We start from the raw sequence: 27,975 nt of genomic DNA on the forward strand, positions 1-27,975 counted from the left end.
TTGCTCACTCCTCCCCAACCTGCATGGTACTGTACATTGAAAGTAGAGCAGCTGTGTTGGCTCATGTAGTAGTCCACAAGGCGTGATGCAGTTGTTTCGGCTTTATTTATTTCACATAGTTTGTGCGTGCATTTTATAAAGGCCAAACCAAAGAATAATGTGGTCTGAAGCGGATCTGGTAAACCACTGCTCCAATGGAATTTTGACTGCATCTCTACTGTAGATCAAACTAAGCAATATTGCGGTGTGGCATTGTGTCCATCCAGAACAGCTTGCCAATATTAACAACTATTCTGTGGTTAACTGCTTAAAGAAAAAGGAGCCCACCATTTCTTCTCATGTCTTGAATAATTTCATTCCTTACCTTGCAACCTAATCTGGAAAATTCACTTGTCAAAGATTGTGAATGGCACTCCAACTGCAACAATAAAATATTCTATTAGCTGTGACTTTGATTTAAGTTATGTAATCAGAAAGAAAATTGCAGCTTGCTTTTAACCTAACTAGTCCTTAAATATATGTTGATTGCATATATGGGAACATTTACCATATTCATGTGGATATAAAATGAGATTTTTCCCTCAGTCAGCCTGGGGAAAAATGTTCTTCGTCTTAGATTTGCATATGAAGTGAAGAGGGGAGCAGGTGGCCGGGCTGTGACTCAGTCCTTGAGCCCAAGTCAGGGCCACAGTCAGCCCCAAAGCAGCCTCCTGTCCCACCCCTCTGCATCTTCTGCTCCACTGCCATCTTTTCTCTCCCCTTAATGCCAGGCACAGCTGGGTTGGTGTCTTTCCCAGGCAAAACTACTGCAAGGCCAGGAGAAGGTTGAGCTTCCACGTGTTGTGCTCCAGAACAGAGCATCCTGATAGTAAGGGGAGGGACAGAAGAGCAAGAGGCGGAGTCTGAGGAGCTGGGGTGGGAAGGAGCAGAGACTGGAGGGACCCGGAGGAGAAGAGGCAGAGACTGGTGGAGTGGGGCGAGGCTGTGGGGAGTTGGAGGGGGGGCACACAGGAATGGTATAGGGGGAAGAAAAGAGTGAGGTACAGGGCAGAAGAGCCACCTAACCCATCTTCAGCCACAGCTTTCCCTGCTGTAGTAATAAGGGAGGTTTCAAGACAACCTCCAATACTTAGATTCTATACCCAGAAAATTAGGGGGGAAAATGTAAATTTTCCATATATAAAATCTGGTTATGGATGGGTCCTCTTATATTCAGGTTCACCTTATATTTGAGTAAACATGGTACATAGTAACTTCCTTGAGGAGATTATCTGATATACCCAAACAGCACGGTTCTGTAAAACAAAAATGTGCAAGTGATGTCAACCATAGTAACTACCTTGAAGCTGCTGCATCATGAAAGACTTTAGCCAGCAATGCTGATGCACAATGCTGTACAACACAAGCTTATTCCATAAGAAGGCATTTTTAGAGGAGATTTTCAAAAGCTATGAATGGATTTCAAAGAATGAGTCTAGCTAGAAGTGTTCCTACAGGAACTTAAGCATTTTTGAAGATGTTCCCCTTATTATATTATATTATTTATAACACTGAAGTGTAACAGATCTATTCTATGGACTCAATCCTGGGCACATAAAACTCCATAGCAGGCCTTCCATTAATTTTACTAGGACTAGAATACAATCCCTTGGGCTGCACTGACTTGGCCTTTGGAATAAAGTTAGGTTATGACCCTCTTTTATGGGACGTCCCCTCTTCTAAGAAAAATCACATTAAAATGTTATTTGCAATTTTGTGGCTTTCTATATGCTCCATTTTTTGTCTAGTACATGATGTGTTTCATCATTAGTACAATTCAAACAGCAACAACCTGTTTTCTTCTTAGAGTAACATTTGCATAACTGTTTTGAATATATGAATTTGCATTTGATCTAATACTATGCTAGTTCCTTTTTAGAAAGTGAACCTTCACTTCTAGAATTCAAACCATTCAGTAGTGGACCACTGGTTGGTGGATTTGTATACCGGGGCTGCCAGTCCGAAAGACTTTATGGAAGTTATGTATTTGGAGACCGCAATGGGTAGGTATCTTAAAAATCACAGTCTAAGGCAAAAGTACTTATTAGGAAGTATACTCAGTTAAGCAATTCCAACATAATGCAGCAATGACTTGTATTATTTTGGGCATCCCAGAAATGTGGCAATGCTATATGTAAAAATCCAGGTTTGTAAAGGTTAGGGACTTGTCTTTCTGGATCATGGCATTCAAAGAAATAACAGCAGGCAACTTGCCAAGTCTCAGGAAGAGCTTGAAATGGGAATACGGATGCCAAGATATTTTCAAAATTGGGGTCCACGTGATTAACAATTCAGTTTTGAAAGCATCCCAGATCTTAGGGAGACATATAACTGATGGAGAAAAAATGTGATACCTTCCGAATGAATAGTTGTGGCTCTCACACAACGTACCTTAGTACCCCAAGGCAAATGAAATATTTGTAAGCATATTTTGAATCTGTATGTATGAAATGTGGGTTCACCCCTAACATCGTTTTAGTATTTTTCAAATGTGGCAAGGGTGGCACAAAGGGGAATGTTTTGCTATATTTTTATACTATAGCCAGGTGGGAAATTATACTGTGATTTAGCTTATAGATGTACCCAGGGAAAAAATATTCTGGACAATTTGCACTTTCATTTCAAATAACACTTCACTCTGTGTATTTTTATTACAGCAATTTTTTAACACTACAGCAGAGTCCTGTGACCAAACAGTGGCAAGAGAAGCCTCTTTGTCTTGGGAACAGTGGTTCATGTAGAGGCTTCTTCACAGGCCCCATCTTGGGATTTGGAGAAGATGAATTAGGTAAAATAGATTAAATTTCTTATTATATTGTAAATCTTACATAATGACATGCTTACCACACAGGAGTAGAGTAGGCATTTAATTGCTGCAAATCAACTTCATGGCCATTATACTGCTGCCTAATATTCTCTGTTGTGTAGTTCTCTCTACTTGTTAACATTTATATAGGGATAACCAGTGAGTATGAGCATGAATTGGTAGAGGCACCATCTATAGCCCTCTCACAATGACAGTTTTTGTACAGCTTAAATAAAAAACAAAAGTATGAAAAAAGCTTCCTGGAAGCACATTGCAAAGCATATCACACTTTACTGATTAAAATGCAGTATTTGCAGTACTGAGTGTTTTTCAATTCATGAGGCTTTTCTCATCCATCTTATAGTTAACTCTGTCAGAAATGTTAGGAAAAAGGCATGGTAGATTTCCACCTATAAACTAATTAAAGCAGAAATACATATGCTTTCTCAAGTTATGGTTTAATTCACTAGATGCTCTGAAGATGGAAAGCTGTGGCATTTCTGATTTTAGTTAGTCTGTAAGGTGAAAATCTACCCTGCCTTCTGCCTGACTTCAGACTAATATGGCTAAGTACCTCTTTCTAGTCAGAAATGTTAGGAAAACACATGTATTTACTGTATTTGTTTCTTTAATAGGTGAAGTGTACATTTTATCAAGCAGTAAAAGCATGACACAGTCTCAGAATGGGAAACTCTACAAGATTGTTGACCCAAAAAGGTAATCATTGCTCTCATTTTATTCTCAAAGGTAATCTATATCTTTCTTGGATTCTAGCATTGTCCTCTGTCAGGCTAGGCTCATATACATTTATGGTAGATCCAGACTCCTATATTTATTGTACAACTATTTGCACTACTATCAGTGGAAATTATTCTGGGATTCTGAACTATTAGGCTAGGGACAGAAATTACACATAAACCCATATAAGTGATTGAAAATCGATTCAAATCTGTAACACAACAGAAGTTCAGTGCACATAAATCACTTTCAAAATGGCCAAAACCAGTTTAAGATGAACCTGGATGGATATAGCATCAGACTTACCTGATTTAGGTTAAATTGGTTTATTGAACTTCTGTCCAGATCCTCTAAAGATTCAATGTAAATCAGTCCCCTAGCATTCCAGGATGCTTTGCACCTCCGCCTGCAAACCTGTTCCCCCCACTCTTGCAAGGTAGGAGGGATAGCCTTGGCCCAAGCTGTCTGCTACAATTCAGCAGGGAGGCATACTCTAGCACCCTCCCCCCAGCTTCTAGTCTGGGCCACTGCAGGCATATGGCTGCATTTCTAGAATCAAAAGTGAATGTCTGTTCACCTGCTTATCTGTTCAATCTACACAGTTTAGACTAACCCGTGAAGATTAAATCAGTTCAGCCTCAGGCTTTTTGACTATCTATACTTAGCCTTCGTGCCCATTGCTGAAGCTATCCTGTCCCCAGTGGAGAAATGACCAAATTCTACTGTAAGATCCTGCTGCCCAAAACTAACCACAGAGAGTGCATCTACATGAGATGCTAACACCACAGTAGAGTAATTCTACTGCTCATTAGCACAACAGGCAAAAACCATGGTAATGTGCAGTAGAATTAATCCACTATGCATTAGTGTCACATAAAAGCATTTGTCTGTGCTACAGAGCAGTAGCACCGATTACAGCACATTAAGTTAGTACCTGTACTAAACTTAATGGCTTATTAATGAATGTGTAGACACCCTGTGTTATGCAAGATACTGAAGTAATTGCACATGGACATGGTTCAACAGATGTGTATCAACAAAGCAGTACTTAAGCTGCATTGTCTAGATGCTGCTTTAGAAACCAAATCTGATGCTGTTAGCGAGGCAGAAGGACCTGATAGTGGATTCTGTCTATTCCCTGGTCAATTCCAGTCTTACTTTCTTCACAGTTTTACCTCCTATCATTGCTTCTATAAGCCTTTATGAAATTTGATGTTACAGTGAACTACACACACACACACACACACACTCACACTTCTATTTCCCCCTACATACATAGAAGGCCATATGGGAGTGACCCTTACTGTGTATTTAAGTTGACCATTTTGCTCCTTGTTTTCTTTGTCCCTTTAGTCAGGCAGTAGTACATATAGGTCAAGTAAGGGGTGAAACAGTGAGAAAATGAAAGTTATTCAACCAGGGTGTAATAAGTACCACACTGAATGAGATGTCAAACTTAGACTAAACCTGCTTATGCATCAATCAGTATGAAAGCAGCAAGCCCTTTATTATGGTTTCACGTTCTTTGCAATGACTGCCAAGAGAACAATATGGTATCTGAAAACATTATACTCAGAGCTGCTACATTACCATAAATTAGTGTTCTTGGTCAGGTACAGACATTACTTTTACGTATAGATGATCAGAAACCAGTCTATATCGATAACAGAATAGAAGTTTGGTATACATAGACTGGTTTAAAAATAGCAGAACCTGGTCTAGGATTTGCCTCCCACCTCACCAAACAGCGAACGTGTGTTCTGTTCACTACTGATCTAAACTATGCTACTTACAGAAAACCACATAACTTAAATCGATTCCACCTCAGGCTTTTTGAATGTCTGTATCTAACCGAGTAGCATCAATATCTGTCCACTGCCCAACAGCTACTCATCAGCATCTCTCTGTTTCCTTGCTACCATCAAGAAAGTTGTGCTTTCAAATTTTCATAATTTTTCTACTGCTTATAACAGTAATATATTTTCTAAGCAAAACTGAAATTCTGAAGGATTTTACTGGAATGCTGCATGATGGTGTGAAACTAGTAATAAAAGTGGGGGATGATAGTATAAGTTACACTACAGTGCTAATTATTTGCAAATATTATGCCACCCAGATCTAGTGCAGTTAATTAGAAAGAAGACGCTGCTATAATCTGTCAGCCAATGTGTGTGTGTTTTATTTATGCTTTCTGGTATTAAAACATTTTTACAGAAAAAAAAAAGAAAGAAAGACTTGTCCAGCTTTTTTGGACTGTTTAGTCTGTTGGTGTATGGGTTTAAGTGAATTTTACACCTTAAATCCATTATTAGGATCTAATTACAAAGGGCTGCCTTGTTTGACCTTGGCTTTGTGTTCTTGTTGCCTCAGCTAGTAGGGTGGTCTCCAAATGACATACCTGAAAGGCCAGACCTCCCATTGCAGTACTCCTGGTTAGCTATTTCATGTGTGGGCAGGGGGGCAAAAATTGTGTTTGGTTTCTGGGGAGAATAGACCAGAGAGCAGTTGACATTGTCTTTGCTTGTTGGCATATATTTGAAATGCAATAGATTGTGGTAAAACATAGCATGTTGGAAACATCCGATAGCTTTTATTTGGATAAAGTCTTTGGAGGTTTCTTTAATCTATTATCACTGTAAGATTTTTTTAGGTGAACTGGACTTGGACACTTCAGCAAGAGTACATCATTACATTTTAAGTACTCATTTCTCATTCATTGCTAGCATGTTGCTCATTAGTTACACACTTTAAAAAAAATCAGTGTCCCTGAGAAATGTAATATATAAAGCATTATTAGCAAAACAGCCATGTTCAGATCCATACTGATATAATACATTATTTGTTTTCCTATAAGGCTCACTCTTTCTTATAACACTAGACACTTTTACAAACATACAAATTAAAGGTGTGAATCAGTGACAGTCAAACTGCAACTCCCAGGCCTAAGTGGTTCATTAGCTGTGGCTCTTTGTAGAAAATGATTCTCAACATTTGAGGGGGTGTCTATATATATATTTATTTATTTATGTAACCATATGCATTTCCTGCAATCATGGATAATGCAACACATACAACTACACTAATGGCATGCATGCATTCCATTGGTCATTACCCAATGCTCCTGTGGCTCCTGAGCCACGCAGAATTCAGTGTCCCTGTTGTATGTCCACTTCCAATGGGCTTTAGGTCTACAGAAAATAAAGCAAAGATTAAACCTGGCAGTGGGAAGGGAGAGGGGAATTGAGTGTGCCATGCCAGTGAAGTTGTCAAGATACGACTTGGTGACAGCTTGATAATATAGTGTTTGGTATCACAAAGTTGTGATGATAGATGGTAGAGACCCTGACTACTTTTAACCTTGTTGTTATCTGTCAGCTGGTGTCTTGGCATCAGTGTAGAAACTGGTCATCTGGAGTTACATGAATGTGGAGAAAGAAGTAGCTTTTCTGATGAGCTCAGGGAGAGTATTCGACATCTGAAGAGTATTGTAGAAGAATAAAGCTTTAATTTTTAATAGAAGTTTTTACTAAAAAATAGTAATTTAGATGCACAGAACTAGCTTTCCTTACCATGGCATATCTATTTAGGTAGGTAACTAAATGTGCTTCTGCTACCAACTAATGAAGTTGCTCCTTTACCCCAAGTGGCTGAAATTAATGGTTTCAGTATGGAGATCTATTATATCCCCTTTGATGATAGCCACTATATAACCAGATCTCATCTCAAATAAAAATGTGTCCCTCATGTCCCTACCCCCACCACAACCTCACAGAGAAACCTACAGTATCAGCACTATTAAAGCCCCGCTTCAAAAACTCAGGCCATGTGTTTCCTCTAACACCCTTCCCCACTGATTGATATCTAGCCAACAAGAGAAGAATAGGATGTGTGACAGCTTTTAGAACCACTTTCTAGAATCCTATGGCAGTCAACCCGAGTGAAATAAGAGGCTGTTAATTGAGAGTTATAGTATTAGAGTTATAGTTTTACCTTCTTGAACAGGATATATTAAATTAGTTATTCTATATAATCTTTTTCAAGTGAGTCCTGAATGAGACCAAATGATTGTAGGGAAAGGACAGGCTATGTGGAAGAGATAACTAAAGTAAAACCACACTACTGGCAAAGAAAATAAAGATGGTTTTGTGAAATTATTTAAACTGATAGCCAGAGGAAAGCTGACAGATGTTGAACAGCGTTCAAATTGGACTGAATCACCTAGTGGAAATGTCAACAACACAACTGCAGTATGCATGAATATAAGAGGAAATATTAGCAATTATAGCTTTACTGGATGATGGGTGTGGGTGAGGCTACAGAGGTACCCAAGAAGGTGTGTCTTTCAGATAATCATAAATCAAATTAGGTCCACAAACAAAATTAAATAAAAATGGTATTGAACAAGAATGTTTGGCAATGAAAGAGCTGATTCCAGTGGTAACTGTACTTGGGAAAGTAGATAATCATAATTACCATGAATTAAGATCAGCAGATGAGATCCTAACAAATATTAGTACTTTACTAGTAACATTTAAGAAATGAAAGTTCTCAGAATTCTGGAGGCTACTTATTATGTAGTCATACATAGCACTAGCATATGAAAAAAGCGGGGAGGTGGAGACAATAGGAAAAAACAACCAGGGTTAAAATGTCAGTTTTCAAGATGTTGTCTGTGCCAATGAGGTATCTTTTAAAACCAGAATTCCAGCTCAATCCCAATGCAAAAAATTAAACTATAGGAGATAAAATGTAAATTAGTGGAGTTCCAAGGAAGTTTAAAAGCAAAATAGGCCAAACTATGAAAACAAAAAGAAAATTCTACAGGTTTGGCCATTCATAGGAGAACTTCCAAGAGTAATCAGGTTTGTTATATGACCACAGGGTAAAAGGGAATAATTAAAAGGAAGAATAAAAACTATAGAGAATCCTGTGCATGCAGCTTCACCAAGACAATACTGAGGCAACTACTCCAGTTCTATCCTTTTTGTGTAATGAAAAGGAGGTATCATTAGACATTTGGCGTGGATTAAAACAAGCTGATATTTTATATTAATGGTAATACATTAATATTTAGGATTGGATGTTCTTCATCAAAGTAGGAGGAAGCAAGGTATGGTCTTGTGTTATGCTGAGAATCAGGATATATTGGTTTAATTCTTTGCTGTTCCTTAATCTCAGTAACCCAGTCCCCATCAGCAACCTAAAACTAAACAGAATTCCCCAACTTTATAGGAGTGTCGTGCCATGTGCTTCACAGATATATGGTAAAAAGCATTGCTTATTAAGGTCTAAGATAATTCTTTGGTATTCTTTGGTATTCATCACTAGAAAGTAAAAATAAATAAGGAATCATAGAATCCTAGAAGTAGGGTCGGAAGGGACCCCCTGCCTGGGCAGGAGAAAAACTGGGCTCAAATGACTCCACCCAGGTGGGCATCAAGCCTCTTAAAGACCCCCAGGGTAGGAGCCAGCACCACTTCCCTTGGAAGTTGGTTCCAGCTCCTAGCCGCTCTAACTGTGAAGTAGTTCTTGCAGATGTCTAATCTAAACCTACTCTCCAACAACTTGTGGCCGTTATTCCTTGTTATGCCAGGGGGCGCTAGGGGAAACAAGGTCTCTCCCAAACCCTTCTGGTCCCCCCTAGTGAGTTTATAGACAGTCACCAGGTCCCCCCTCAGCCTTCTCTTGTGAAGGCTGAACAAGTTCAGGTCCCGCAGTCTCTCATTGTAGGGTCTGCCCTGTAGTCCCCGGATCATGCGGGTGGCCCTCCTCTGGACCCTCTCAATGTTGTCCACATCCCTCCTGAAGTGGGGCGCACAGAACTGGACACAGTACTCCAGCTGTGGCCTGACCAGTGTCGCATAGAGGGGGAGGATCACCTCCTTGGCCCTGCTAGAGATGCACCTGTGGATGTACAACAAGGTCCGGTTAGCCCTGCCAACCGTGACCTTGCATTGTCGGCCCATGTTCATCTTGCAGTCAATAATGACTCCAAGATCCCTTTCTGCCTCCGTGCTCTCAAGAAGGGAGTTTCCCATTCTATAAGTGTGCTGCTGATTACTACTGCCCAAGTGCAGCACCCTGTACTTGTCAGTATTGAAATGCATCCTGTTTTTGTTAGCCCACCCCTGTAACCTATCCAGGTCTTCCTGCAGTCTTTCCCTCCCTACTAGCATGCTCACCTCACCCCAAATTTTGGTATCATCAGCAAATTTAAACTGGTTGCTTTTCACCCTGTCATCCAAATTGCTGATAAAGAAATTGAACAGCGTGGGCCCAAGGACCGAGCCCTGGGGGACTCCGCTGCCCACTTCTCCCCAGGTCGAATATGACCTGTCCACCACCACCCTCTGAGTATGAGCCTTCAGCCAATCTGCCATCCATCTAACTGTGTAGGCATCAATGCCACAGTCGCCTAGTTTTTTAATGAGGATGGGGTGGGAGATGGTGTCAAAGGCCTTGCTGAAGTCCAGAAAGACTACATCCATGGCAACACCTGCATCCAATGCTTTTGTGACCTGATCATAAAAGGCAATCAGGTTGGTCTGATATGACCTGCCCCTAATGAAACTGTGCTGGTTGCCCTTGAGCATCATCCCTGAAGCCGGCCCATTGCAGATGTGCTCCTTGATGATCTTCTCAAAGAGTTTCCCTAGGATTGAAGTAAGACTGATGGGCCTATAGTTGCCCAGGTCCTTCCTCCTCCCTTTTTTAAAGATGGGGACCACATTGGCTATCTTCCAATCACCACGAGTGCTCATAAAGCTGTGCCAAAGGCCCTGCAATAACCCCTGCTAGCTCCCTCAACACCCTGGGGGGAGAGCATCTGGACCCGCTGATTTGAACATGTCCAGCCCCTCCAGAAGCTCTCTAACCTGGTCCTCCCCAACCTGAGGTCTGGAGGCATTCCCCTTGAGTCCATCTTACATCACGGTGGGGAAGTCCTGGTCCCAGCACAAGAAAATGGAGGTGAAGAATTGGTTAAAGAGGTCTGCTTTCTCCTCTGGTGCAACCACCAGATTGCCCAGAGGATCTTGCAGGGGCCCCACATTTCCCAGTGCCTTTGCCTTCTTCATCCTCCCTATATATTTGAAAAAGGACTTTTTATTATCTTTGATTTTGAATGCTAGTTCTAGCTCTATTTCTGCCTTAGCTTTCCTGACAGCCCACCTACAGGACTGAGCAGAGGAGGTATACTCCTCTTTGGTGACAGCGACCACTTCCACTGGATGTACGCCGCCTTTTTGGCAATCAGGCTTTCCCGGACGCCCTTGGTGAGCCAGGGGGGCTTTTGGGCACTCTTGCCCCACTTGCTTCTTGTTGGGATGGTCACCCCTTGGGCCCTGAGTATTGTCTCTTTAAGGAACGACCACTCATCTTGGACACTGAGTTCCCCTGCTCTCAAGAACCCCAGCACCTCTCCCACTAATATCCTCAACTCATTGAAGTTGGCCCTCTTGAAGTCTAGGGCTACCACCTTGCTGCAGGCCCTTGACACCCTGTGCTGGATGGTGAATTCCAGCAAGCGATGATTGCTATCACCCAGGTGGTCAAGAACCTGGAGGCCCCTTACCAGATCATCGCCTGTGGCCAGAACCAGGTCCAACAGGGCATTTCCTTTGGTGGGACTGTGCACCTCCTGAATTAAGTGGAGGTCCTGTATCTCAGCCAGGAACCTCCTGGGATGGTCCGACCTGGCTGACTGTTCCTCCCAGCAGATGTCTGGGTAATTTAAATCACCCATGACAACTACATCCCTTGCCTTAAGTGCCTCTGCAAGCTGGCCCAAAAATTCCCCCCTTGGTTGGGGGGTCTGTAGTAGACCCCCACCATTAGATCCCTCTCCCCCTTGGCCACCTTGTATTTTGACCCAGAGCACTTCAGCTTGCCCCTCCTCTGACCCCATTTTGCTGGCAGAGGATATGTATTGCTCCTTGACATAGAGCGCCACACCCCCACCTTTCCTTCCTTCTCTATCCCGCCTATAAAGCCTATAGTCCCTAATGCTAACTGCCCAGTTGTGGGATGAATCCCACCATGTTTCTGTAATCCCTATTATGTCTGGGTCTGAACTGGCTATTCTGAGGGCGAGTTCCTCCTGTTTATTCCCCGTACTACGAGCATTGGTATATAGGCATTTAAGGCCTTGCCGAGCTGCGTGTGCCACCCCCCGATTTGGAAGACTGTCCAGACCCCTGTTTCTTACCTGGGCACTCCTTGCATTTGTCACCTGTCTTGCTCAGGGGATGTCTCCTTATCTTCCTGCGGCCCCCTCCCCCGGCGAGGCTAGTTTAAAGCTCACCGTACGAGATCAGCCAACCTGGAAGAGAAGACACGCTTGCCTTTAGGAGAGCGGTGAAGCCCATCCCACCCCAGCAAGTCCCCCGCCCAAAAGCATGGGTCCTTATCTAGGAACCCAAGGCCTGCCTGGCAGCACCAACTGCATAAACCCCAGTTGACCTTGCCAATGCAGACCTTGTGTCGCCATCCCCACCTACTCACCAGAAGAAGAGAGGTGAATACCCCCTGGGCCCCTGTCTCCTTAAGCTTGTCCCTCAAAGCCTTGAAATCCTTCATAATGCGGTCAGGGTTACCCCTAACCATGTCACTCATCCCCACGTGGATGACAACCATGGGGTACTGGTCTGCAGGTCAGATGTAGGCTGGGATCCTCTCCGTGATGTCTCTAACCTGAGCCCCAGGCATGAAGCAGACCTTTTGCATCATGGGGTCAGGCCAGCAGATGGGACCTTCCCGTCCTCATAGGATGGAGTGTCTGATGAGGAGGACCCAGCATTTCTTCCTGCTGGTGTTCGCTCTCTGCCCATTCTTTGTCATGTGGGGAGTGGCATCATCCCCACCAGAGGCAATTTCTCTGTCTTTCTCCATCATAGCCGCCAGGACATCAAACCTGTTCCCAGGTGAACTGGGGAGCTTCCATCACTCTAGGCCTAGCAGCTCTGGATTTGGACACCTTCTGCCATTCCTCCATTGGACACGTTTCCTGTGGGGGCTGTACTGTGGGCAACTGGGCCTGCAGAGAACAGAAATAGGCATCAATTTCATCCTCTGCATCCCTGATCTCCCTCAGCCTCCTCACCTCAGCCTGGAGCTCCCTCACCTGCTCCTCCAGGGCTCTAGGTTGTGCACAGGAGGGACAGGCAAGGGGACCACCAGCCCCCCCCATGATGCTACTGAGTCCTCCCCCCACAGACAGGGGGGCAAGGGGCCACTGACCCCATCATGAGCTCCATTTGGGTGGAGGCCTCAGAAGAGCCTATGGCAGGCAGCAGTGCCCTGGCAGGGCCCCTGGCAGCTGCTTTCTGCAGGGACTCTCCCATTGCCTGCTGGTCTCCCTTGGCCAGTTTATAGACAGCCACCAGATCCCCTGTCTACCTTCTCTTGTGGAGGCTGAACAGGTTCAGGGCTCAGAGCCTCTCCTCGTAGGGCCTGCCCTATGGCCCCCAATCATGTGAGTGGCCCTCCTCTGGACCCTCTAGATGTTGTCCACATCCCTCCTGAAGTGTGGCACCCAGAACTGGACACAGTACTCCAACTGCAGCCTGACCAATGTCATATAGAGGGGGAGGATCACCTCCTTGGACCTGCCTGTGATGCATCTGTGGATACATGACAAGGTGCGGTTAGCCATACTGACTACGTCCCCACATTGGTGGCCCATGTTCATCTTGGAGTCTATAATGACTCCGAGATGCTTTTCTGCCTCTGCACTGACGAGCAGGGAGGTCCCCAGCCTGTAGGTATGCTGCTGGTTCTTTCTCCCTAGGTGCATCACCTTGCACTTGTCAGTATTGAATCCCATCTTATTCTCATCCACCCACCCCTGTAACCTGTCCAGATCCAATTGCAGTCTGTCCCTCCCTTCTAGCGTGCCGACTTCTCCCCACATCTTAGTGTCATCTGCAAATTTGAACAAGGTGCTTTTCACCTCCTCATCCAAGTCAGTGATGAAGATGTTGAACAGTGTGGGCCCAAGGACTGAGCCCTGGGGGACCCCACTGCCCACATCCCTCCAGGTCGAAAATGACCCGTCCACCACCACTCTCTGGGTGGGGCCCTCCAGCCAATTGGTGTCCCATCTGGCTGTGTAGGCATTGACACCACAATCTCCTAATTTTTTAACAAGAATGGGGTGAGAGACAGTGTCAAAGGCCTTCCAAAAGTCCAGAAAGACTACGTCCACTGCGACACCTGCATCCAAGGATTTTGTGACCTGGTCATAGAAGGCCACCAGGTTGGTCTGACAGGACCTGCCTCTAATGAACCCATATTGGTTGCCCCTAAGCATACACTCCCCTGTTTGCCCCTCGCAGATGTGCTCTTTGATAATTTCCTCAAAGAGCTTCCCCAGGACCGAGGTAAGACTAACAGGCCTATAATTTCCTGGGTCCTCCTTCCTCCCTTTTTTGAAAATGGAGACCACAATCCTCTGGCACCTCACCAGAGCACCATGAGTGCTTGTAAAGCTGTGCCAGGGTCCTGCAATGACCTCTGCTAATTCCCTCAGCACTCTGGGGTGGAGATCATCAGGACCTGCTGATTTGAATACATCCAGTCCCACTAGAAGTTCCCTGACTAGGTCTTCTCTGACCCTGGGCCTGGCTGTGCCTCCCCGGGACCATCGGGGATTCTGGTGTGGGGGGATGACCTTTTTCTGACCCTGCTCAGAAAAATGGAGGCAAAGAAATTGTTAATTAGGTTAGTATTGTTGTCTGATGAAACTACCAGATTTCCAAGTGTGTCCTGCAGAGGCTCCATGTTACCCAGAACCTTCTTTTTACCCCCTATGCATTTAAAAAAGGATTTCTTGTTATCCTTGATCCGGGTCGCTAGTCCCAGTTCCATCTCTGCCTTGGCTTTCCCAACAGTCCCCCTACAATCCCAAGCAACGGAGATATAGTCCTCTCTGGTGATGGCCCCTCCCTTACCACTATCATCAGTGTGTTTGCCCCTACCATGGCCAACTCCAACCAAGTCAAAAACCAGTTCTATGATTATCTCCACTCCATGATCACTGCTGTACTGAAGTCTGACCGTCTCATCCTCCTTGGCGACTTCAATGCCAGGATTACCTCTGACAGCCAAGCATGGGATGGCATCATCAGGAAGCACAGGATTGGAAGCTGCAATAGCAGTGATCTTCTCCTGCTTAGACTATGTACTGAACATGAGCTCCTGGTTACTAACACTGTGTTCCGTCTCCCCAGCTGAAAGAAGATATCGTGGATGCACCCTCACTCTTAGCACTGGCATCTTATCAACTATGTCATCATCCAAAGGAAGGACAGATGTGATATCCATGTAACCAAAGCAATGTGTGGCACTGAATGCTGGACTGATCATCAACTCATCATCTCCTCACTAAAGATCATGATTCAAAATAGACGGCATCCACAAGGACAAAGTGGACTGAAGCACCTCAACACCGCTGGTTTGATAAATGACAGTACCAAGCTGTCTTTTGTGAACCATCTGAAAAATTAGCTTCACACAATACCACTCTATCCTGGCTCCATCAAAGCCAACTAGAAGTGGCTTCATAAAGTATACACTCTGCAGTTCTTGAGACCCTGGGACCAAGCATCCGCAGACACCAAGACTGGTTCAGTGAAAATGGCAAGGAGATACAACAGCTCCTGGAACAGAAATAACGTCTCCACAGAGCCTACCTCTGTAAGTCAGCATCAGCAAAGCATGCCTATAGCTCAATATAGAAGAGCATTCAACGCAAGTTGCGAGGGATGCAGGATACATGGTCAAAGAACAAAGCAGACAAGTTCCAGCATTATGCTGACCGAAACAACACAATGATGTTCTTAGACACCCTAAAGACGGTCTGTGGTCTGCAAATCCTCTTCATTGCTGTCTGCTGATGGGACCACGCTGCTAGCATGCTACAGATCCCTCCAGAGATGGGCTGAACACTTCAGCTCCATCCTCAATCAGACCTCCTCCATAAACACGAATGCCATACACAAACAACCTGAAATCACTGTCAACACTTTGCTTGAAGCTCCACCTACACTCGCAGAAGTCCAAAAGGCCATACAACAAATATTTAGTGGCAAAGCTCTTGAAGTCAACATGATTCCAGAGGAGGTCTACAAATCAAGTGATCATGATGTAACGGAGAAACTAACCAAGATCTTCTGCAGTATGTGGGCACAGGAGGTAGTCCCTCAAGAATTCAAGGATGCCTCCATCGTCCACCTATACAAGAGGAAGGTAAATTACCAACTCTGTGACAACCACAGGGGTATCTCCGTCCCCTCAACTGCCAACAAGATACTTGTGAGAGTCCTCTTCAACTGGCTGACCGACCATCTAAATGACCTAGCGCCTGAGAGCCAATGCAGCTTCAGAAAAGGACACACAACCACCGACATGGTGTTTGCAACCCGGCAGCTCCAAGAAAAATGCCAGGAACAGAACATCAACCTTCTCCTCAGATTCATCAGCCTAACCAAAGCCTTCAACATGGTGAACCACGAAGGCCTCTGGGAAATCATGAAGAACTACGGATGCCCCGGAGAATTCATCAATATGGTTCAACAGTTCCACAACAGCATGATGGCCCATGTCCTTGCGAATAGCAAATGATCTGACCCCTTTCCTGTCACAAATGGTGTTAAGCAGGGCTGTGTGCTCACACCTACCCTCTTCAGCACGCTATTTTCTGCCATGCTGTCGGATGCCTTCTAAGACGACGACCTCGGTATGGAGATCAAGTAACCATTCTGATGTAAACATCTTCAAGCTGTGCAGGCTCTGAGCAAACTCCAAAGTTCAGAAAGCCACACTTCACAACTTCCTCTTTGCTAATGACTGTGCGTTATGCGCAGGCTCACAGGCTGACATGCAATGGTCCATGGACTTTTCTCGTCAGCATGCGGCAGATTCAGACTATTAACACAAAGAAGACCGAAGTGATGTTTCAACCTGCACCTGGCATGACACCCCAGGAACCACACTTCTCAGTTAAAGGCCAACAACTGTTGATGGTCAATAAGTTTGTCTATCTAGCCAGCACTCTCTTGTGCTGTCCACATCAACAATGAAATCAATGTGAGACAAGTGAAAACTAGCGTGGCCTTTGGCGTACTCCATAAGTTGATCTGGGACCACAGAGGCATCAGAATGTTGATGAAATTGAAGGTATACAAAGCCATCATTCTCCTGACCCTCCTCTACCCTTGCAAAACCTGGACCATCTCCCAGCATCATGTCAAGAAGCTAAACCACTTCCACCTGTGCTGCCTGTGAAAGATAGTAAAGAACAAGTGGCAGGACAGAATTCCAGACACTGAGGTGCTCAGAAGATCAGCTGTCCCCAGTATTCACATTCTACTGAAACTGGCGCACCTAAGATGGGCCGGCCACCTTTTAAGACTGCTTGACACTCATCTGCCAAAGAACTTCTATGGTGAACTGTTGAATGAAGTATGCTCTCACAACACACCAAAGAAGCGATACAAGGACACCTTAAAGGTGTCCCTAAAGAGTTTCAGCATCAACCCGGAGTCATGGGAGCAAAGGGCTCATGACCGTCCATCCTGGAGGTGAAGGGCCAGCAGCAGGGATGATTCTCAGGGTCAACCAGCATGGTTTCATTAGGGGCAGGTCCTGTCAGACCAACCTGACTGCCTTCTATGATCACGTCACAAAATCATTGGACGCAGGTGTCGCAGTGGATGTAGTCTTTCCGGACTTCAGGAAGGCCTTTGACACTGTCTCCCACCCCATTCTCATTAAAAAACTAGGTGATTGTGGCATTGATGCCTACACAGTCAGATAGATTGTAAATTGGCTGAGGGGTCGTACTCAGAGAGTGGTGGTGGAAGAGTCATATTCGACCTGGAGGTATGTGAGCAGTGGAGTCCCCCAGGGCTCAGTCCTTGGGCCTATACTGTTCAATTTCTTTGTTAGTGATTTGGATGAGGGGGTGAAAAGCACCCTGTTTAAATTCACAAACAACACCAAGATTTGGGGTGAGGTGGACACACTGGAATGGAGGGACAGGATACGGCTGGACCTGGACAGGTTACACAGGTGGGCAAATGAGAATAGGATGGGATTCAATACTGACAAGTGCAGGGTGCTGCACTTGGGCAGTAAGAACCAGCAGCATACCTATAGGCTGGGGAACTCGCTTCTCAAAAGCACAGTGGCAGAAAGCGATCCTGGAGTCATTATCGATTCCAAGATGAACATGGGCCACCAATGCGAGGACACAGTCAGTACGGCTAACCGCACCTTGTCTTGCATCCACAGGTGCATCACAAGCAGGGCCAAGGAGATGATCCTCCCCATCTATGCGACACTGGTCAGGCTGCAGTTGGAGTACTGCATCCATTTCTGGGTGCTGCACTTCAGGAGGGATGTGGACAGCATTGAGAGGGTCCAAAGGAGGGCCACTCTCATGATCCGGAGACAGCAGGGCAGACCCTACAAGAAAAGGCTACGGGACCTTAACCTGTTCAGCCTTCACAAAAGGAAGGCTGAAGGGGGACCTGGTGGCCACCTATAAACTTACTAGGGCGGACCAGCAGGGAATGAGAGAGACCTTGTTCCCCCGAGCTCCTCCCAGAGTAACAAGGAATAACGGCCATAAGTTGTCTGAGAGTAGGGTCAGACTAGACATTAGAAGGCATTACTTCACAGTCAGGGTGGCTAGGATCTGGAACCAACTTCCAAGGGAAGTAGTGCTGGCTCCTACCTTGGGGATCATAGAATCATAGAAGTAGGGTCAGAAGGGACCTTATAGATCTTCAAGTCCAACTCCCTGCCAGGGCAGGACAAAACCCCCCCCAAAAAAACTGGGCTCAAATCATCCCAGCTAGGTAGGCATCAAGCCTCCTCTTAAAGACCCCCAGGGTAGGAGCCAGCACCACTTCCCTTGGAAGTTGGTTCCAGCTCCTAGCCGCCCTAACTGTGAAGCAGTTCTTATGGATATCTAATCTAAACCTCCTCTCCAACAACTTGTGGCCATTATTCCTTGTTATGCCAGGGGGCGCTACGGGAAACAAGGTCTCTCCCAAACCCTTCTGGTCCCCCCGGTGAGTTTATAGACAGTCACCAGGTCCCCCCTCAGCCTTCTCTTGTGAAGGCTGAACAAGTTCAGGTCCCGCAGTCTCTCATTGTAGGGTCTGCCCTGTAGTCCCCGGATCATTTGGGTGGCCCTCCTCTGGACCCTCTCAATGTTGTCCACATCCCTCCTGAAGTGGGGCACACAGAACTGGACACAGTACTCCAGCTGTGGCCTGACCAGTGTCACATAGAGGGGGAGGATCACCTCCTTGGCCCTGCTAGAGATGCACCTGTGGATGCACGACAAGGTCCGGTTAGCCCTGCCAACCGTGACCTCGCATTGTCGGCCCATGTTCATCTTGCAGTCAATAATGACTCCAAGATCCCTTTCTGCCTCCGTGCTCTCAAGAATGGAGTTACCCATCTTATAAGTGTGCTGCTGGTTACTACTCCCCAAGTGCAGCACCCTGCACTTGTCAGTGTTGAACCGCATCCTGTTTTTGCTAGCCCACCCCTGTAACCTATCCAAGTCTTGCTACAGTCTTTCCCTCCCTACTAGTGTGCTCACCTCACCCCAAATTTGGTATCATCAGCGAATTTAAACAGGGTGCTTTTCACCCCATCATCCAAATCGCTGATAAAGAAATTGAACAGCACGGGCCCAAGGACCGAGTCCTGGGACACTCCGCTGCCCACTTCTCCCCAGGTTGAATATGACCCATCCACCACCACCCTCTGAGTATGACCCTTCAGCCAATCTGCCATCCATCTGACTGTGTAGGCATCAGGGTCTTTAAGAGGAGGCTTGACAATTACCTGGCTGGGGTCATTTCAGCCCAGTTTTCTCTCCTGCCCAGGGCAGGGGGTCAGACTAGAAGATCCGCAAGGTCCCTTCTGACCCTATGTCTATGAATCTATGAATCAGTCTAGAATGGAGCACTAGCCTTCAAACAGCAATGGATGGCAGAAGCAATGAGGAAACGCATGGCCAGGAAAACAAAGACTTCTCATACCCAATCCTCATCACTTTCCTGCAGCAGATTGTTCAAGGCAAAGATCAGGCTTATGAGTCACCTACGTACCCACATGGCCTAGCCTCCACCCCTTCCTTTCTCTTTCCTGTATCTCTTTTCTCCTTTTTCCTTTTTTCTCCTTTTCTCTTTTCTCCCTCTCTGTTTCTTTCCCATTTCTTTTCTCTCTTCTTCCCTTCCCCCCTCCCCCCACCCTGCTGGATGCAGTCATCTTCACCCGCAAAGGACAACACACACACACAGATAACTATATAATGTCATCTCCCGTTATCTCCTGTGAGACTATAAAATAAAACAGATTCAGAGAAGAGCAATGAAAATGACCAGACATTTGGAAAGAGTTTAGTCTGGAATAGTTTAAGGAAGGTAATATGGGCATTGCCACTTACTGTCCCTAACTGCAATGACCAATGGAAACAGTTTGAATAAATTAAAAGGCCGTACCTTCCAAAACTGAAGAATCCAAAATCAACTTATTGAGCTCACTGGCAAAGCGATCACTGAAGCCAAGAGCAGTGTAGGCTACTGAAAAGACATTTGTATATAGATCCTCCTCCTCCTCAGTTTTACTAGCTAAGCTTTTAAAAGGTTGTGGTGGAAGGAACACATCTTATGCTTCAGGACCTGGGCCAAACAATGTGTGCAATTAGGAAGAAAGGCAGTATACTTTGGCATGTTGTCTTTGCTCATCACAGAAGACTTAAGGTGCTTCCTTTCTCTGAAACACCATTATTTGCCACTATCAGATACAGGATTTCAAATTAAATGAACATTTGGCCTGGGTGGTTCCTGAATTCCTTTCATTTTTATAGGAGGGCAGTATGTGATGCCTAGTCAATTGCTCCATAAGGACATAGGAAGGGAATGCCTCCTACTGCCCTCTGTGGGCATCTATACAGTGCTCCAGTGTGGAGAGGGGGACATTTTAATTAAAGGAGCTCTGAGAACCACTCTAATTAAAGTGCCCACAGCTTCACATGTATTCGGTGTCCCATGCTCCAAAATGGTGGCAGGGGTAGTTTAATGCTCCAGCAGACTTGCAGCAGATTAAATTAATCGAGTCTGCTCCAATGTGTGCTAATTAACATGCATTGGAGCAGAGGTCCATCTCATGTAAGGTGCCCTATAGTTCTGGATTTCCAAATGCCAGCTGGGTTTTTGAAAAAGCAGCCATAGTTTCTGCTTTCCATTGGACTGAACCTTAACCATCCCTCTATCTTCCTTTATGACTATGTCCCAGTCCTTAATTGCCGTCTTCTAGGATTTGTGATAGGAAAATAATATATCACTGATATACCACAGAGGCATCAGAATGTTGATGAAATTGAAGGTATACAAAGCCATCATTCTCCTGACCCTCCTCTACCCTTGCAAAACCTGGACCATATATTAGTATATATATCAGTGCACTGATGCCAAACAGTGAAGGATTTTATCCTCATCTAATTCAGATGCTTCAAAATTAATTCAAGGGACTCTTTTTCAGGAACATCAGCAGTCATGTTTTTAATTTATCACAGATGACATTCATTTGTCATTTTTAAGAAAAATATTGAATAAGACGTATCATTCTTGGGAGATCTTCATTAATCAGAGGAGAGAACCTTGTGCTGTTCTATAGATATGCTCTGAAATTACTTGTTAAAAGACTTTAACAAGTTATTAATAAAATGAGCCATTTTACCGGTGAATGCGTCCAGGCCAGCCATATGATCCTCTTCTGTTCAAAAAGTTATTATCCCTCTAAGTCATTTGAGGGAATGGAAAGGTAGAATTAATGTCTAATTATGTTTCGCTGAGCCTTAGAATGCAAAATTCTTATCTTGTTTACCTAGCCACATGCAGTTACTATTCCCATAAGAGATACTAAACAGAAATTAAAGCTCTGCAAATGCCAGTCTAGAGAGTTTCACTTTACAAAAGTATTCCACAAAAACTCCTTTGTAGCCACTATGGAAAAACTGGGGATTTTTGTTTTCAATCACATAACATTGCACTTCAACTGTAAAGGTTTTCATTTATTTATTTATTTTTGGTTTGGGGTTCTTTCCCTCTACCCCCTCCCTCCCATTTTCTTACTGTAACACAGGCCATTAAGGAGGTTTCACTTTATATCACTTTATAAGGAAAAAATAGTTCAGTTTATCTTTGGCCTATTTTCTGGAGCCTGCAGGAAGCCAATTCCTCTGCCATCCTAAAGAAAGTCATACATAATAGAGCAGCTTTAACCCAGTAAGCCAGTCATTCCCAATTCATCAGTCAAAGTGTTATGCAAGTGGCCCCCTAAATTGATAAATTCCCACAGTGCCTGTTGACCCAGCTGCCAAGTGCTCATGCAGCAGGTGTTGTTTTCATGACCACCCTGACAGTAATACAAACTGTTTAGCAGTTGCATTGACCTCTTAGCTATTAACATTGATACAGGCTCCACTAGGGACTAGTTTTCAAACATGACAAAATTTCTTAAGACTAGAGGTCATGAACAAGTATACCATATAAGAATAAATTTGATATGTTGCTGAATTTAAATCTAAAAGCAGTGGGGCTTTTTCCACATTATTCCCATGCAGTAAATCTAGAAACAACTAACGAGCTTTTGGCATATCTCCCAGTACTTAAGGTACATTTTTATTTTAGAAACTATACCTGAAGAAATGCTATATTTATTCTGTGACAAGGAGTAAATTACAATGAAACAAACTTGCTTTCCTTTGAATTTTTCCCTGAAAAGCAGGAAAGTTAGGATACGTTTTACTATTGCATGTTTGCATGTCATTTTATTTTCATTCAAACTAGTAGACTCAATAATAACTAGAGTAAAATAATCACATACCCACCCAGCAGTGAAAGTACAAGAAACCCTTTACATCAGTCAGGATTTCCTGACATCAGTCAGCATTTGAACACATACAGAGATTTTGTTTGTTTTAATCTAGTAAAAAGCATCATTTCAGTATTGTGTCAAATTCAGCCCTGATGTAACTTCAGCTTCTTCTGTGAAATTAGTGCTGAATCTGATGCTTCATTTGTATTGTTTTATTTCAGTGTCAGTGCAATACCAACACAAACAGCAACTGAATTGCTTGCATTTATAGGAGTGTCAAGAAACGTATTAAGGATGCCATGAAATTATTAAAATTCACACTAGAATGATTTTCTAACTATGAAAACATAGCATATAGTTAAAGCTCTTTACTTGTCTTAAATAATAGGTTCATTTTCTAATAGTAACACAGTACTCCAAGTGAAAAATGTCATGTTTTACAAACTGCATTTCTCAGTTCATTGAGTATGGCAGCCCTTTATTAAACAAGGACCCTGAAGACCAAATGCAGCTTTTTTTCCATGTTCTGTATATCTAGAATGATTGTGCAGACTCTGGGAAGCCTGTTTTAACAAGCAAGATATACAGTACTGTACTGTATATATGAACAGCTCTTTAAGATAACCAGAATTGTTCAGCTCGTATAAATAGTAATTATCAGCTGCATTTTTGGCTGACTTGTGAAAGGAATCAAGATCTGCATGCAAGAGGTTAGGGACTATGGGGAGGACCTTTTTCACAGGCCATGGTATTCCTGCTTAGCAACTTACTGGCTACAGTTGTGGTGTCTCCAAACATGGAGATTATGGAGAAATAGAAGTTATGTTTTAACAGCCCTACCCACTGTCCTTCCTTTGACTTACTGCCTTAATTGGGTGCTGAATCAAAGGAGGGACAGTAGGTCAGTAATTTAACAGATCCACTATATTTATGCCCCACAGAAACAATGTTATGCTATGCCTAAGCATTGGCAAGATCATGCTCTTAGGCCTCCTCTACATGTTAAATGTATTAAGCAATTACCTGATTAATTGCACAATTAATTCAGACTGGCTACACATGCAAATTAAGTATGGTGCCTTAAAAAGGTCTAACCAGATATGAGGGTATTGCTGGAAAATGTGTACTAAATTTATAGCTGGTTTCTATCCAGCTTTAATTTGCATGTGTAGCCTGTGCCTCCCGCAGCTTGAAGCCCCATCAGCCAATCAGAGCTCTGATTGTGCACCCTCAAGCCTGAATGCTCCCAGCTGATGCTGGCTACCAGACACGGGAGCACATGGCCCGACAACTGGGAGCCCCATTAGCTGACAGGGCCCCTAGGCAGAGAGGACACCCCACACACCTCCACAGCTGGGGGATCGCAGCCACTGGAACTTTTTTCTTGCACGGGATCAGGCTCCCCCTGCACCGACAATAAGACATGATAGGATCTGATTTGCACTCCCACAATCATGCCTCCTGCCATGCATGCATAGCATAGCAGAAGGCTCAGTTATGTAGATTGCACATTAGTTCCCATTGCACCTTTACCTGCATGTGTAGAGGGGTCCTCATTCTGTTCCAGGAGTAATTTTATTTTTGTGCGACCCAGTTCAAAACAACTCTTCTGTGCCTAAAAATTTCCACTCCAAGGTCTAAAGATTGTAAATTGTACATATTGTGGGTCAGGAACTGTCTGTTACTGTGTGATTGCACCATGGGATTGCACAATGGTGCCAAGCTCCTGCTCAGGGCTTTGCCATACCACAAATAATGACTATCACTAACATTTTTCATGTGCAGCTAAATCTATGTGCAGAAGGGGGCTATTTAATCTGCTTTTGTATTACTCTGGTCCTTAGGCACCCTGGCAACTAGAATTTTACTATCTTCCTTTCAACTCCCCAGCAAATGATTAGGGATTTAATAATTATTGACTTGAGTGCAGTTTAACAACTGATATTAGAATAAGAGGCACAGTTTTAGTCATGCATCAACAACACTAAACTATTTGAAATCATCTAAGTGGCCAAATGTGCTTTAGTTCAATATTAGATTGGGGTGCTGTGGCAGAGTGATAAATATATCTACCTATAGTCACATAGATATGAATTTGAGACTCACCCTGGATTCATGCCAAAATCTGCCCCCTGTTGACCCAGCTGTAAATGAGTTCCTGGGGATGTTAAAGGTTTCTGGCTGTAATGATAACCAAATCTTTTTCTTGTCTACTGTTGGCTGTAGAAACTGGTAGGCCTTAACCTTTCTAGACTTATGGGTTGCTAGGCTTAGCAGTACCTTTGGCTGTATTGGAACATTAATGAGATAGAGCTGGTGCTGTTTAAGCATTAAAAAAATAAAAATAGAATTCCTGAGTATTTCCAACAAGAAAAGATCTCAGAGAAGATCTCTGCAATTGCTGAGGCCATTCTTTGCTCCCAAAAATTTTTTTAAAAATGGCTGGGGCACGTCTTCATTTGCAGAAGGTACATTTCCATTCAGACCTGCAAGTAAGACAGACAAACATATGAGGCACAAAATATTGAGTCTCTTCTAGAAAATGTGTCTCACAGTCTGTGTGGCATCAGGCATATTAAAAATACATAAGATGAGTTAAGCTACACAGGAACTGCCTAGACCATAGAAACAGCTTTTATTTTTCCATCCTTCTAGTTCCAGCCAAAATCATGTCTTTATTTAAAGATAACCAAGTTCAATTCTACTCTCAAAAGGGGATTTATAAAACTGCAACTTATTGCTCAGCGCATCCTGATCTAATTTATTTATAGTAGAAGGGCTTTTGTTTTTCTGGGAGTAGGGGTGGGGAGGCAGTTTGTTTTTTCTTTCTTCTGTTTTGGCTTACACTGAATTTACTTGAATATAAGACGAGGTTTTATTTACCCCCAATCAGCATGGGGAAAAAAGTCCCTCCTCTTACATTCACATACAAGAAAACGGCACTAAATACATTATCTATCATTAAACTGCTGCCAAAAGCAGCATGTGCTCAGTAATGGAAACCAACTATAAAGTTGATTAGATGCAGCCAATGCTGAACATGACTATAAAACACATGGCCCATATGGGGTAGATATACTGATGGGAAGCCTTTTTATTATTTATTTACAATCTTTATTAAAAACATACTTGTCACCCTATACTTCCAAAGCTTCACATACTGAGCATTTTTGTTTTACCAAAACTTTATTTAACAAAAACAGCTACACATCCAAAACCATGCAGCTACATCTATTAAGCCCCTAAATAACGTATGTCAACTTCCCACAAAAAACTCATTTTTCTTCATACAGAACCCCATGAAAAACTCTTACCTCAGTAACCACCTGAAATTGGTGGTTTCAATCCTCTGCCCTTCCCATCAGTCCTCTCTGTTGACTCAGAGAAACAAATGTGTCCAGTCCTTTTTCCTCCACTGCTTCTCCACATCTTCCCTGTCCTAATTTATGTAGTATTTCAGTTCATACAGCCCCTAAAAACCCAGAGGTTTCTTACTTTCCATAAACTAGTTTTAACACATGCTAATGAAGTCCTTAATAACGTTTCCTCTGGTCCCTTTGGTATGAGTCCATATACTACCATATCCTGTGCTAATAACAGGTTTATTTTGGGGACACGCAAAAAACTGTGGACCCTTCCCCATACCCGCTTTGCATATGTACACTCCCAAAACACATCTCACCATTTCTTCTTCTCCACATCTTTCCCTTGAGCACCTTAATGAGGTTGTCAATCTCCATCTCACCTCTCTCACTTGCAGAATATTTCTTATAACCATCCATGCTAGGTCATCATGTTCCCCTTTTAGTTGCTCACCTGTCACTGCCCCCCCCCACTTTCTTCATCTGTCAACTTCCCACAAAAAACTCATTTTTCTTCATACAGAACCCCATGAAAAACTGTTATCTCAGTAACCACCTGAAATTGGTGGTTTCAATCCTCTGCCCTTCCCATCAGTCCTCTCTGTTGACTCAGAGAAACAAATGTGTCCAGTCCTTTTTCCTCCACTTCTTCATCTCCTTCTGTAAAGCTTGCCACTGACACCATCCTGTCTCTCCCCCTTACTGTTTTTATCAATTTCTTATGATGCTTCGGGACCTCCAGCCCTACCGTCCCTATTTTATACCTCTGCATGAAACCTTCCATCCTAATGTGATGAATTAGCCATTGCCATGCCCATGGACCCTTTAAAGAAGTCTGACACTCCCCATTTCCTCAAAATTACAGCTGCATGAAACTGGGTGATACATACTGCTTTCTCCTCTCCTTCCATTACCACCTTGCATGCAGCACTTATATATTTTGCACTGATGAACAATCCCAAGTCTGGCAGCCCCCATCCCACCCATCTCTCTTGCTTTGTACAGTTCAGATCCAGCCAACCTTTCTCTTTTGGCATTCCAGAAGAACACACATATTTCCCTCTGTACTTTTGGTATCTGCCGCCACATGGCTGGAAATACAATTTCCGTATAGAGCATAATTGGCAGCAGCACAGCGTTAAACACAGCCACTTTTCCAGTAAAGGACAGTGTCCTTCCAAACCATAACCAGAGTATTTGCCGTTTCCTTATCATCACCTTTTCCACCTGCTTTGTCTTCCATCTGCTTTGCTTTCACCTCTGGATTTTTGAGTAGTATTGCCACTCCAACTGCTTGGCTTTCATTTGCCCCTGACCACCAGGGTGGTCTCCATCTCCACCTTTTCTCAAAGCACTTCTAATCCCTTTCCCCCAGTATCCCACATTCTTGTAGGCAGATTAGCTCCACTCTTACTTGCTTTAACATTAGTTTGATCCATTCCCATCTTTTCCTTTTCAGTATGCTCCTGACATTAATAGATGCTATAATCTGTGCCATTGTGCTTATTTTAAAAAGAGTGTGCCTGCCCTTTTAATGTTCACCAGAAGTGCTGCTCACTGCAGTTGACTCCTCCCCATCCCCTACTCCCATGCCTGTTGCTTTCCCAAGCTGCCCGACTGCCTTTGCATTCAGGAAGGCATCCATTTTCCCGTTTTCTTGCCTCCCCACTGCTTCCCACCTCCAGCTCACCACTCTAGGCTGGAGCCTAAGGGAAGTTAATAGCAGGAAACTGCTCTCTAGCTCTGACTCCAACTCATTCCCCTTGTTTTCAGGTTTCTTTTTCCTGATTTTCTTCCACTGTATTTTCTTCCTTTTCCCTCCCAGACTCACAGGCTCTTTTACTGGCATGGATGGTTGTTCCACCTCCATTTCTTCCGCTTGTTTGATTTCTTCACCGCCGTGTCTGAGCTCTCTCCCACTTCCCCGTCTCCTCTTTCTTCTGTTTCTTTTAGAGCTGCCTCAGTTACAAATATTACACTTCCCTCTTTCCTCTTGCCTGTGGGGTTTCATCCACCATTTTCACTCTCATCCTCCTCTTCTCCCCCACTGTCCCTTTCTAATTCACACTGTTCTCAGGGGGTTTGACCTTGCTTGCACAGCTTTGGGACACCTATGGAATAGATGTC

General features: G+C 43.9%; 1 protein-coding gene across 3 annotated transcripts in view; it reads left to right on the top strand.

Annotated features, from left to right (window-relative positions):
* Positions 1 to 27,975, top strand: part of HHIP (hedgehog interacting protein) — a 124,515-nt gene that overhangs the window by 83,647 nt on the left and 12,893 nt on the right. For all 3 annotated transcript variants that reach the window (XM_090036317.1, XM_090036318.1, XM_090036316.1), the window contains exons 9-11: positions 1,919 to 2,042; positions 2,697 to 2,827; positions 3,481 to 3,562. In XM_090036317.1, the coding sequence (XP_089892443.1) occupies positions 1,919 to 2,042; positions 2,697 to 2,827; positions 3,481 to 3,562 (337 nt within the window). The remainder of the gene's footprint in view (positions 1 to 1,918; positions 2,043 to 2,696; positions 2,828 to 3,480; positions 3,563 to 27,975) is intronic.

The sequence above is a fragment of the Crocodylus siamensis genome, chromosome 2, assembly GCF_052110815.1.
Source record: "Crocodylus siamensis isolate JL-2025a chromosome 2, ASM5211081v1, whole genome shotgun sequence".
NCBI classification, from domain to species: domain Eukaryota; kingdom Metazoa; phylum Chordata; order Crocodylia; family Crocodylidae; genus Crocodylus; species Crocodylus siamensis.